Source organism: Carcharhinus amblyrhynchos, chromosome 15 (assembly GCF_965287045.1).
Source record: "Carcharhinus amblyrhynchos chromosome 15, sCarAmb.v2.hapA, whole genome shotgun sequence".
In the NCBI taxonomy this organism is placed as follows: Eukaryota; Metazoa; Chordata; class Chondrichthyes; order Carcharhiniformes; family Carcharhinidae; genus Carcharhinus; species Carcharhinus amblyrhynchos.
In genome coordinates, this window is record NC_137338.1 from 51,650,605 (window position 1) to 51,664,225 (window position 13,621).

At 41.7% G+C, this 13,621-nt stretch overlaps 1 protein-coding gene across 9 annotated transcripts in view; it reads right to left on the reverse strand.

The window, feature by feature from the left end:
* Positions 1 to 13,621, reverse strand: part of dmd (dystrophin) — a 1,714,977-nt gene that overhangs the window by 137,000 nt on the left and 1,564,356 nt on the right. For all 9 annotated transcript variants that reach the window (XM_080203928.1, XM_080203931.1, XM_080203930.1 and 6 more), the window contains one exon: positions 4,445 to 4,523. In XM_080203928.1, coding sequence (XP_080060054.1) covers positions 4,445 to 4,523 — 79 coding nt within the window. The remainder of the gene's footprint in view (positions 1 to 4,444; positions 4,524 to 13,621) is intronic.

A 13,621-nucleotide genomic window follows, 5' to 3' on the forward strand; every position in this document is an offset into this window, starting at 1 on the left:
GGGTCAATAATTACAGTATGCATTGCTTTTAATGCCATCATCCCATTTCATAGCAAAAAACAAACAGTACAAACATATTTAATAAATCACCAGTGAGATTGTTGCATCCGGTAATGTTGCATTACCCACTGCTATTATTATAACTATAATATCAAAATGATTCAAAAGAACTAAAAAGAAACTTCTGTAAAATATTGTGGAAAAACCATTGAAAAACCAACTACAGGGCAGAATTCTCCAAATTTGAGACTAAGTGCCGTGGCTGGAATGAGAACAAGGAATGTTTCATATTGAGACGGCCAGCTGGAAAACACACCAAATTATCCAGCTGTGACTTAAATAGTTATGCATATGAGTGCTTTGTGCTATTTTCCATGGTGGGGCAGTCCTGGACAACATGTAGCTAATTGTCATCTCCAGGTGCCATATTGGTATGGTGTTCAATATCACTGACCCACTATTGAAGAAAGAAAATGGATCTCCTGAAAATGAAGACAGATTTCCTGAGAACAAATATGGATTTTCTAGAACATACTGATGCTGGAAGATAGACCCACTTCAGGACACCAAATCTGGAAGCTCTCCTGACTCACTGTTGTGGTGTCCCAGTGTCCAGGGTTGCAGGTGGCCTCTATCCTGAACTTCAGAGGCAGGCCCAGGCATTGTTCAGATGAGTCCCAACATCTACGTGCCAAGTTGTTCCGATCGTGTTTCTCACTGGCATGTTTTCCTCCCAACATTGTGGAGAATCTGACATGGGAGGTTGGGCCTTCATCTCATTAATGGGAAGCAAATGACGTTCACACTGGCCTCTGGTGAGCTTTCCAACCCGCCATGGCCAGCACCAGCAGAAGATCCCGCTGTAAATTCATGCTGGCATGAAACTACTGCCTGATTCTCCCAGCATGGCCAACATCAACCATGCCAGCAGGACCTTGCGAGAATTCCACACGCGGCGTAATGCTCTTGTTTAATTGTGTCCTTATTCTGACTGAAAGTGCAATGAGGTTAGTGAATAAACATTCAAGCGTTATATCAGGATCTTTGGGGATTATCATTTGAATGTCCCTACTCTGCAGTTAATTGTCAACTATGGCTCAATGGTAGCATACTCATCTCTGAGCCAGGAAATGTGGGCTTGAGTTCCACTTGAGACTTGAGTGCTGAAGGTTGACATGTTGGAGGTGCAAAGTTTCAAATAAAATCTTTAACTGAGGCCATGTCTGGCTTCTCAGGTAAAAGGACCCCCATTTCAAAGAGTTCCTGGTAATTATGGTCTAAAACTGATTGATTGGTTAACATTACATTGCTGTTTGTAGGTTTATGCTGCGTGCCCCAAATTACAACAGTGTCTTCAAAATTGCTGTAAATCTCTTCGGGATACCCTGAGATTGTGAAGAGTACAAGTGTGAACCCAATCGCTTTCTGTATAAAAGTATCGTTTGGTCCAGTGTGTGCAGGTCACCAAGATCCCATTTCAAACACTAACTTCATCAGAACAGCAGTGATGAATTTAGGTTTGTGAAGTTTTAGTACTGCTCAAAATAAACTAGCAAAATTTATTTTAGTTTGTCACAAGGAAAATATTTTGTTAATGTGACACTGTGGCACAGTGGTTGGCACTGCTACCTCACAGCTCCAGAGACCTGGGTTCGATTCCCTGCTTTGGTCTCTGTCTGTGTGGAGTTTGCATGTTCTCCCCATGTTTGTGTGGGTTTCCTCTGGGTGCTCCCGTTTCCTCCCACAGCCCAAAGGTGTGCAGGTTAGGTGCATTGGCCATGCCTAAATTACCCCTTAGTGTCCTGGGATGCGTGGGTTAGAAGGATTAGTGGGCTAAATATGTGGAGTTACAGTGATAGGACCTAGGTGGGACTGTTTTTGGTGCAGACTTGATGGGCTGAATGGCCTCCTTTTGCACTGTAGGGTTTCTATGATTCTAGAATTTCTTGCTCCACATTTACTTGGAGTTAATAGGGGACAGTGCCAAGTGGAAGTTTAAAAAGGATAGACTGACAACGAGTGATGGGAATTGTGCTATCCTCCCAAAATTAGCACTGAAATTATTGAGTACCTAACAAAGTTGGTAAAAGTATACTCTGCAATGTGAATCTTATTATTTCTGCTGTAAACAGATGAAAAAGTAATTTTGAATAAAATTGTATGATTCCAACAAGAAAGGGGGCCACATGAATATTAGTAAATTATATAACGGCACCAACAAGGTGACTAAAACCTGCAGCAATGTTCATGAAATTGCTAGAGCAACCTTTACAGGAAGGAAAGGGGTCCAGTTAATGATCTATTGGCATCATTACAGCGCACCATGAATGTTCATGAACTTGCTTCCCGTCTTGTTTACTGATGATAAATAATGCAGTGTTAATGAAGTCCCTGTACGTACATGATTTTAATTTTTAAAAGGAAAACTGTACGGTCAGTCTATAAGAACATTTATAAACTTTATTTAAAAAATTCCAAATCAGAAAATCTACCGAATAGCAGCAGAAGCAGACTGCTTTGTAGTATCATACAATCCTACAGATGGAGAATCTCTCCATTATACAGCAGGACTGACAGCTCATGCTCTTCAAAGGCATTGTTCTCAAATAGTTCAGAAAGATATCTACAGCCTAGTGAGTGGAAACCTTTCTGCTGGTCTGTACAATCATACGATGTTTAGCTTACTGATAACCAGGAAACGGTTCACGTGAAAAGACATGAAAAACTTGGATTTGAATTGTGCCTTTCGCAACCTCAGGATTTCCCAAAGTGCTTTGCAGACAATTAAGTATAACGATGCTATTATGGTTATAATTTATTCTGATATAATGCATGGTGTATTTAAAGAATTTTAACACCCCCAGTGGTCCAAACACTGCTTCAATACATTGTCCCTCATACTAGCAATACCATCACTGGCTGCTTCAAAACTAAATGTATTATAAGCTGCCTTGAGAGCTCTAATCAGAAAGCACTCTGTGCTGACTGGTGACAATGATTAACATACAATAAGTGGACATTTATCCACAATCTCTTCTATTGTATACATACAAAAATCTGAAAACACTTGCCAACAGATTCAAGAACAGCTTCTTCCCTGCTGTCATCATACTTCTGAATGGTCCTATCATATATTAAGCTGATCTTTCTTTTCAGCCTATCTGTAACTGCAACACTATATTCTGCACCTTTCTTTTATGTACCTTATGAACAGTATATTTTTGCCCGTACAGCACACAAGAAACAATATTTTTCACTGTATCCCAATAAGTGACAATAATAAGTCAAATCAAATCAAATTTTTATTCAAACCTTTCATGAGGAATTACAGTGGGACATATTTGAGGAACAATTCATTTTTTGAAGGATAAATGTTTAAGTCCTGAACAGTATCCCCACCACTCCCTCCAACACCACCTTTGTCCTCCTCTCTTAATGATAACTTAGCTTTGGGAAATGGGGTGGAGGTCAGGGGTGTTAAAATCCTTACAGTGGCCTTGTCATCTGATCTTCATACCATGTACTATATTAGCAGCTGTGTTTTGGCCAACCAGTGAGGCCCAAGCACCAGGTAGATTAGGCCCTTATAGAAATTTACAGCACTGAACACACAATCTAGCCTGAAGTTTTTGTGTGGTCCAAAATGGGTGGGTGCTTCTGATATTTACTGGAAATGGTAAGAAAAAGAATCAGACATAGATGTAATGCAATGATCTTTGTCTTATTCACTTCCAATGCCCACTCCATAACTACTTAAAATTTCGGTGATTAGCAATGTTCCCTCTAAGCTGTCTGGCCATGCAGCAATCTGATTGTTCCCGCAAAGGCCAAATGCTCAAATTGGTCCCTTTAAATGATCTGCATGACTGTGTTTAAAAAAAAGAGCTTTGCACTTGAAACAAATTATTCATGCATTACAAAAGTAAAACAGAGCTGACATTGGTGGTAAGCTCAGGAAAATCTGGGCTATGGTATACATAAAAAGTAGAGAGAAAAATAAATCATGATTTTGAATCACAATCCCAACTACTGTTTGGTCCCACCTTGCCTCCTGTCAGACTTGTGGATTGCCAAAAGGTAGGAGTCCTAAACACATACCTGAGACAATAAGTTTAACTATCGTGCTCCATATTACTCAGATTAACAAATGTTGTTTGGTTTATCGTGGTTTTGAGTTTCATGTAAAAAGACTTAATTCAAATGACTTATGTTCTAATAAATTGAAGCAAGAGTTCAAAGAAAATAAAAACTTTCCTTCGGTATAGTGATTGGAAAATAAACCATGTTAAATTGTCCTGAATGCCTTTAGACACCAAGTTATAACATATTTGAATACACTTGTAAATAGAAGAAAATAAAAATTAATGGATTGTTTTATACATAAGAAGAACTTTCAGAATGTCATTGTAGAATCACTCTAGAATAATATGAATCCATTACTTACTAGTCAGGAAGTGTTGGGATGTGGGACCAAAATCCCTATGAGCCTCATTCAGTTGCTTCAAGCGTTCATCTATGGACACCTGAAGAAAAGAAAGAGAAGGAATTATTAATATGGTTGAAAGGGATGTAGCCAACTATCACCTTTATCAATTGTATAACATTTCTGCATTAATCAGCTTTTCAGGGAGTTAAAATGTGAATATCCTGGTGGATAAATCTTCATTTACGATGACCCATAATTTTTTACCTTAATTTTATTCCCTTTAGACTAAAAACCTAGACAAACTCCATGACAAGTAATTAAAAAGATGGCTGGGAATTAATTTCTGTTTTAACTCTACTGGGATTTTTCTTTTCCTTTCTTCTTCCAGTTGTATAATAATAAAAAAAACTACATTTTTAATAGTTATCCACATGAGAACTTACTGCCTGCTTCTGGTTACAGAAACTTACCTTACCTAAAATGGCAATTTCAATTTATATTTATGGTATATCTGGCTCTTCAAGGAGCGTGTGTGAAAGGGAGTGGAACAATTTTCCCTTTTTTGTTAGTTACATGGGAATTACAACACATTTTACAGTGCCTCAGTAACATTCCTTAATCTCAGTCTCAGGAGGATGCCTGTCCATGGCCCTCAACCAATTCCTCCATTTTCTACAACTTGGCTGCCTTTTAACTTTCCTCAGTGCATGTGCAAGTTAATGCCAAATTAGGGACAGATTTGTCCTGTAATGTTTATGCCAGCTGAAATAAACTTGCACTCTACTGGTCTGCACAGGATACAAATCCAGTTCAGAATGAAAGACGAATGTTCTGACCCAAACCACTTGAATTCTTTTTTTTAATAAACTATATTGATACTTAGGAGTGCAAATGAGCCTGGCGTTTAAGCCAGGGTTATATAACAAATGGTTAAATTAATTTGGTGTGCTATCATCAACGAAGATCGTTACAGATACTGTACTGAATAGATGGAAAGTAGTCCCAGTCCTACCTGACACACTGAAATAAATAATCAAATTAGAGTCTTGTGACTGACATAAATTGCCAGCAGTTTTAAAAAATTGTGTTTGTATTTTATATGGTTACAACAACAAGGGACAATAACAAATGTTAACACCTGCTCTTTTTACTGCTATTTTAGTAAAAACGTGAACCTGCTTACTTTATATCAGCAATATTTTGCGAATGTGCAGTATAACATGACTGACTAAATAGAAACCATCAGCTTTTTGTTGAAAATCGGTTGGGTCCATCACGTAGAGTGGCTTGGTAGTAGCACCACTGACTGTGCTGGCTGAATCCTTGCAAAATCATAGAAGGCAGCCATTTGGCCCATTGAGTCATACCAGTTCTCTGCGAGGGTGATACTTTTCTTTTAATTCTCTTGCCCTTTTCTCTTGAAAGGCATAACTGGCAGCTTAGGCTTGTGATGGATGATGAGTGTGCCAACCTCAGAATAACTTGACTACAACATCACCAATCTACCTGCCTGGATTCTTCTTCAATGATCACTCACTAACCCCATGTCACTGGTCATGGGATCAGTGGGTCCTTGCAAGGCTGACGAGCCCGATTCTAGAGCCACATCTCTGACCGCACATTTGGCAGGTGTTTCCGGGTAGGAGAATTGGTCCTTGGACTTGAGATCTTTGGCATTCCTTTTTCAGGATCCATTCCTGTTCTCTGCAAGGGTGATCCTTCTCATTTTACTCTCTTGCCCTTTTCTCATGAAAGTCATAGTCTGCAGCCTGGGTTTGTGGTGGATGATGTGTACCAACCTGAGGGAAACTTGTCGTCACGTGTTCTCAAATAGTTGTATCCTTTCAATCAGAAGATTCCTCCAGTTGGGTTTCTTCTAAGCAAGGGTCTCCCAGGCACTGACAACTATGTTGTATTTCTTGACGAGTGCCTTCAGGGTGTTTCTTAAGCACTTCCTTTGTCCTTGTTCAATTGCCTTCCTTTGATCCCATGACCAGTAACATGGGGTTAGTGAGTGATCATTGAAGAAGAATCCAGGCAGGTAGATTGGTGATGTTGTGGTCAAGTAAGTTATTCTCTGAGGTTGGCACAATCATCACCCATCACAAGCTCAAGCTGGGTGAAGATGATTTGCTTTAGCAGTTGGGCCTCTGGCATTCTAAGTACATGGCCAGCACAGCAGAGTTTGTTTTGGATGATCATGGTCCTAACGCTGGTGCTCTTGGCTCCATCGAGGGTGCTGATGTTTGTACACACTGATAATGACAATCTGTCTCAGGCAGCATTGATAGTGCCTCTCTGGGGCCTTGAGGTGGCCACTGTATGCAGTCCAAATTCCTGAGCTGTATTAAAAAGTTGGGAGGACGACTGCCTATGAAGATTGTAGTATCAACATGGATGTCACGATCTTCAAAGACTCTCGTCCTTAGGCATCCGAAGGCCCACAGATTGGATACAATGTTGGATCTCCACATCAATGGCAGCCTCCGATAAGAGGGAGGGATAATGTTCCATATTTGGCAGGGATTCTCCAATGATCTTGATGGAAGGAGAGACCGGATCTTGCCCTGCAGCAGGTTGGTGAAGGGCTTGCGACTTCTTGAGGTTAAAGCTGAGACTGAATCTTGGACATGCTTCTACAAAGACATCCAGCGTGGTGGGGAGATACCCTCTTGAGAGGGAGAAAATGGCGGTATCATCCACATACTGAAGTTCCATAAGTCAATGTCAGATGAAATAGACGATAGGGGTTAGCAATGCATCATCCTTATGGAGTTCAATTCCATCTTCATGCTGAGCATATCCTACATAAAACCTCACAGAATTACCAGCATGCTAAGTTGGATAAATTAAGAACAGATCTAGCAGCTCAAAATTGGGCAACTATGAGGTATTGTGGACCATTAGCAGCAGAATGACGTTCCACCACAATCGTAGCCTGGCATATTCCTCAATCCTCTATCATTATCAAGTGGATGATTAAACCTGGTTCAGTCAAGAGCATAGAACAGTGTGCCATTTACAGCACAAAGCATACCTCAAAAATCAGATTCTAACCTGGTAAAGCTAAACAGCAGAAACGTTATGCTATGGAAAAGGTTAAAAAAAATCCCACAGCCTCTGGAACCTTTGTCTGAAGAGCCTGGTGGTTTTATCAATGAGAGTTCTGCATCTGGAATGACACTGAATGCATGTTGAGAGTTTGGTTCCCATAAAGCAAGCCTGGCATCGGACAGACTGAATGAAAGAGAGCGGTTACTGAGGATTGGCATAGAATCATAAATAATGTCAGGATATGGGCATAGACTTGTATAACTCATAGTCATGGTCTTAAAGGAGTTGCACTTTTAGGGAATGGAATCTCTTCCCAATGTAGTTGAGGGCCTGGCCTTGTCTGGGAGCAGGCAGGATGAATGTATGTGCAGTGTTGTGTTTATCCTAATGCTGGGTTGCAAACTATCTCCAGCTGTGAACTTCATTACAGATCTTCTCTTTACCATTAGTTTCGACATGGAGATTTCCCCGATGACTGCAGCATTTAGTCCATTTCCTAACTCCTCAGATACTGAAGCAGTGCCTGCAAACAGGAAGACCTGAACAACATTCAGATTTGGCCTAATATGTACCAGGTTACATTAACACCACAGAAGTGCCAAGCAATGACCATCTCCAACAAGAGATAAATTACATGGATAGAGCAGGGACAGGAATGGTTGATGCAGGTTCCGGGGTTCAAATGCTTCAGTCGGAGTAGAGAAGGAGGTGGGGGGGGGAGGGGTAGCATTATTAGTCAAGGATTGTATCACAGTGTCAGAGAGGAAGTTTGATGAGGACTTGTCTGTTGAGGTAGTATGGGCTGAGATTAGAAATAGGAGAGGAGAGGTCACCCTGTTGGGAGTCTTTTATAGACCTCCTAAAAGTTCTAGAGAGGTTGAGGAAAGGATTGCGGAGATGATCCTGGATAGGAGTGAAAGTAATAGGGTAATTGTTATGGGGGACTTTAACTTTACTAATATTGATTGGAATAGCTATAGCTCTAGCTCATTAGAGGGGTCAGTTTTTGTACAAAGCGTGCAGGAAGGTTTTTTGACTCAGTATGTCAATAGGCCAACTAGAGGTGAGGCTATGTTGGATTTGGTGCTGGGAAATGAGCCAGACCAGATACTAGACTTGGAAGTTGGTGTGCATTTTGGTGATAGTGACCACAATTCGGTTACGTTCACCTTAGTGATGGAAAGGGATAGGCATGAACCTCAGGTCAGTAGTTTTAGCTGGGGGAAGGGTAATTATGAGGCTATTAGGAGAGAATTAGGAAGCATAGGTTGGACTAGGAGACTACAGGGTCTGGGAACGTCCGAAATGTGGAGTTTTTTCAAGGAGCAGCTACTGCGAGTCCTTGATATGTATGTCCCTGTCAGGCAAGGAGGAAATGGTGGAGCTAGGGAACCGTGGTGCACTAAAAAAGTTGATTTGCTGGTTAAAAAGAAAAAGGAGGCTTATGTCCGGATGAGACTTGAGGGCTCAGGTAGTGCACTAGAAAGCTTTAGATTGGCTAGGAGGGAGTTAAAGAGTGAGTTAAGAAGGGCTAAAAGAGGACATGAGAAGACTTTGGCTGATAGGATTAAGAAGAATCCTAAGGCGTTCTATAGATATGTTAAGAACAGAAGGTTGGTTAGGGCAAGATTAGGGCCAGTTAGAGACAGCAGTGGGAAGTTATGTGTGGAACCGGAAGAGATTGGAGAGGCATTGAACCAATATTTCTCTTCGGTATTCATGCAGGGGGACATAAATGTAGCTGTGGAGAACACTGGGTTACAAAGTTGTAAACTGGATAGTGTTGCAGTTGATAAGGAGGATGTGCTAGATATTCTTGAGGGTTTGAAAATAGATAAGTCCCCTGGGCCGGATGGGATTTACCCTAGGATTCTCTGGGAGGCAAGAGAGGCAATTGCAGAGCCTCTGGCTCTGATCTTCAGGTCGTCGTTGGTCACAGGTATAGTGCCAGAAGATTGGAGGATAGCGAATGTTGTCCCATTGTTTAAGAAGGGGAACAGAGACTTCCTCGGGAATTATAGACTGGTGAGTCTTACTTCTGTTGTGGGCAAGGTTTTAGCAAAAATTATTAGGGATAGGATTTATAGTTATTTAGAGAGTAATGAATTGATTGGAGATAGTCAGCATGGTTTTGTGGAGGGTAGGTCGTGCCTTACTAACCTTATCAAGTTCTTTGAGAAAGTGGCCAAAGAGGTGGATGGGGGTAAGGCAGTTGACATGGTATATATGGACTTTAGTAAGGCGTTTGATAAGGTTCACCATGGAAGTCTTCTGCAGAAATTGCAGATGTATGGGATTGAGGGTGATTTAGGTAATTGGATCAGGAATTGGCTAGCAGATAGGAGACAGAGGGTGGTGGTTGATGGTAAGTATTCGTCATGGAGTTCAGTTACAAGTGGTGTGCCTCAGGAATCTGTTTTGGGGCCACTGCTGTTTGTAATTTTTATTAATGATCTGGATGAGGGTATAGTTGGGTGGATTAGTAAATTTGCTGATGACACCAAAGTCGGAGGTGTGGTAGATAGTGAGGAAGGGTGTCATAGTTTACAGGGAGGCTTGGACAAGTTGCAGAGCTGGGCCGAGAGGTGGCGGATGGAGTTTAATGTGGAAAAGTGTGAGGTAATTCACTTTGGCAGGAATAACAGATGTGTAGAGTATAGGGCTAACAGTAGGACTCTGAATAGTGTGGATGAATAGAGGAATCTAGGTGTATGTGTACATAGATCCCTGAAAGTTGGGAATCAAGTAGATAGGGTCATTAGGAAGGCATACGGTGTCTTGGCGTTTATTGGTAGGGGGATTGAATTTAGGAGCCACAGCGTCATGTTGCAACTGGACAAAACTCTTGGAGTATTGTGTGCAGTTCTGGTCCCCACATTATAGGAAGGATGTGGAGGCATTGGAGAGGGTGCAGAGGAGGTTTACCAGGATGTTGCCTGGTATGGAGGGGAGGTCCTATGAGGAGAGACTGAGGGATTCGAGGTTGTTTTCGTTAGAAAGAAGGCGGCTGAGAGGGGACCTTATTGAAACATATAAGATGATTAGAGGTTTAGATAGGGTGGACAGTGATAGCCTTTTTCCTCGGATGGAGAAAGCTAGCACGAGGGGCCATAGCTTTAAATTAAGGGGTGGTAGTTATAGGATGGATGTCAGGGGTAGGTTCTTTACCCAGAGGGTGGTGAGGGATTGGAATGCCCTGCCTGCTGCAGTTGTACATGCGCCTAGTTTGGGGGCGTTTAAGAGATCCGTGGATAGGTTCATGGATGGAAAGGGATTGGTTTAGGTTAGAGGGTCATTGCTTTTTAACTGGTTGGCGCAACATCGTGGGCCGAAGGGCCTGTTCTGCGCTGTAATATTCTATGTTCTACTACTTCCTCAAAATTACCAATTCAACGACATTGCTATTGCCAAATCCCCCACCATCCATACTTTGGGGGGTTAACAATAACCAGAAATTCAACTGGACTATCCATATAAATACCGTGGCTACAAAAGCAGGTTATAGGCTAGAAATCCTGTGGCAAGTAACTCACCTCCCAGCTCCCCAAAGCCTGTCAATCATCTATAAAGCAAAAATCAGGAGTGTGATGGAATATTTTTGACATATTTATGCAGTTATACACATGGCTTAATAGAAAAATGGGCAATACTTAAAAGCAGAATGGAAAATTGTCAATTGACTTTGAAACAAAATAGAGTTAGGAGGTTAGATGACTTCTTTCCCCTTTACTTCTGCCAAATGTACATCAATCTGTCCAAGGCTGGAAGTTAGTCTGATTTTGTGGTCAGGGTAGTAAAATGTAAATAATATTTTGGAACATTTAAAAGACCAGAATTACAATAGATATATCTTGTGGATTGAACAGTGCTATTGTCCAAATAACTACAGGAAGTAATGCACAATAACCTCAGACTTAGCGACTGCAGAGTGAAATTCCACAGAATGGGTTTAAGGAAACACCATTATATCACTAAGGGATGCAATGGCTGAGAGTCAAACCCCATTGTGTGTCAATGCTCATGCCATCAGGGGCAATTTGTATGGGCAATGGGAAAACTGATACTATGGTCAGCCGATAGAAACCTGTGATAAGAAACACTTAAAACATTTTAGGAGAGCAGCCTCATCGCCAATAGTCTGGGAAACAAAGAGACTAGGCAGGGAAGAGAAATCACTCTTCAAAGGTAGAACCTTGCCAAGGATCCACCAAAAGGCAGAGAAGTGGGCCCAGCCATTTACCTATCAATTTGAACAACCAAGCCGGATCTTCACTATAGAGTTTCAACTGCACTTCAACTGGAACAATGCCAGAAACTGGCCGTTGCAAGTAAGCTGCTCCAAATTTGTCACCATAAACTTTTAACTTCCATTTCCTCAGTGAAGTAAAGGAGAATCACTGGGCCTGCAAGTTTCTGGTTTCCATCTCAAATGATAATTGTGATTTTTTGGACTCTTTAAAAACTGAAGTGCATGAAGTGTATTTTATAATCAGCTTTTCTTGTGTGTATTTGTGAGTGGGTGCTGCTACAAATACATTTTGCTGTCTAGAAATAAACATTTAGTTTTCCTTTTTCAGCTCACATGAAAACCTGTCTTGTGTCTATTACTGACAGTCACAGCACTCAAAGGATTTAAATGTTTCTTTAAAGCACATTTTGCTGTAGCCAGTCAAGAAGTCGAAGAACACCATCCTAACATCTGTCTGTAATACTCTCCACTTGCCTGGGTGATTGCAGTTCCGACAACCCACGCAGGACAAAGCAGCCCATTTGCCACTTTTCAACACTCGCTCCTTCCATCACTGACACACAGTAGTAATATGCACTGTAGCAACTTGCCTAGACTCCTTCAGCAGTACCTTCCAAACCAAGCTGTATAGGGCACTGGTGAGGCCGCAGCTGGAGTACTGTGTGCAGTTTTGGTCGCCGCACTTACGCAAGGATATTTTGGCCTTGGAGGGAGTGCAGAGAAAGGTTCACTAGGCTGATACCGGAGTTGAGGGGGTTGAGCTATGAGGAGAGGCTGAATAAACTAGGCTTCTACTCGTCAGAGTTTAGAAGGATGAGGGGAGATCTCATTGAGACGTACAAGATGATGAATGGGATGGATAGGATAGAGGTGGAGAGGCTCTTCCCACTCAGAAAGGACAGTAGGACTAGAGGGCACAGCCTCAAGGTAAGGGGGGGGCAGTTTAGAACGGAGTTGAGGAGGAACTTCTTCACTCAAAGGGTGGTGAATCTCTGGAATTCTCTGCCTGTTGAAGTGGTGGAGGCTGCCTCGCTTAATATATTTAAGACGCGGGTAGATAGGTTTTTGGTAGGCAAGGGGATTAAGCGTTATGGGGAGAAGGCGGGAATGTGGAACTGAGCCACTTCAGATCAGCCATGATCTTATTGAATGGCAGGGCAGGCTCAAAGGGCTAGATGGCCTACCCCCGCTCCTATTTCTTACGTTCTTATGTAGTCTCTCCCTGGAGAATGAAGCCATCTAAATGCACTGTAGGTAGGAAATCAGGTTCCTGTAGACCGTCATGGTGTAAAGCCTCCTCGACCCTTCCCTTATCCAGTTACCTTTTAACTGTTGATGTTGTTGCCCCTAATTTCACAGCCCCAAAAACAGCATAACACCATTAGTTCATCAAGCCTAAACCCAATCTTATTTTAATGGAGATGAGCATCCTGACTGCTAAGACAATGACTTCATTGTTGAGGTTAAATCTCGGGGACCACAGACATCCCCACACAAATTTAGCAAGCATGTCCTATTTCAGGTGCATGATGGTCATATTAATATTTAAATTAATGATGTGCTCATTACAGCCATCCACCAGGGCTGGCTAAAAATCTCTCAGAAATAGTTTAACCAGCCCCAGCACACATGCAAACATGATGTGGGGCTGTCGTCCTGTTAAATTTGGATCGGAATGTTTGCAACCATGTGGAATTTAGATCACAGGGAATCAGGTCATTTTCAAAAAAACTTTGCAGTTATATAGTGTAGATGTCCCAAAGAACTTTACAGCCAATGATGTAATTTGAAATTGTAGGCTGTGTCAGAAACATAGTATCAATTTGCATGCAGCAAACTCCCACAAACACTAGTGTGATAATGACCAGATCATCTGTTTTCTGTATTGCTGA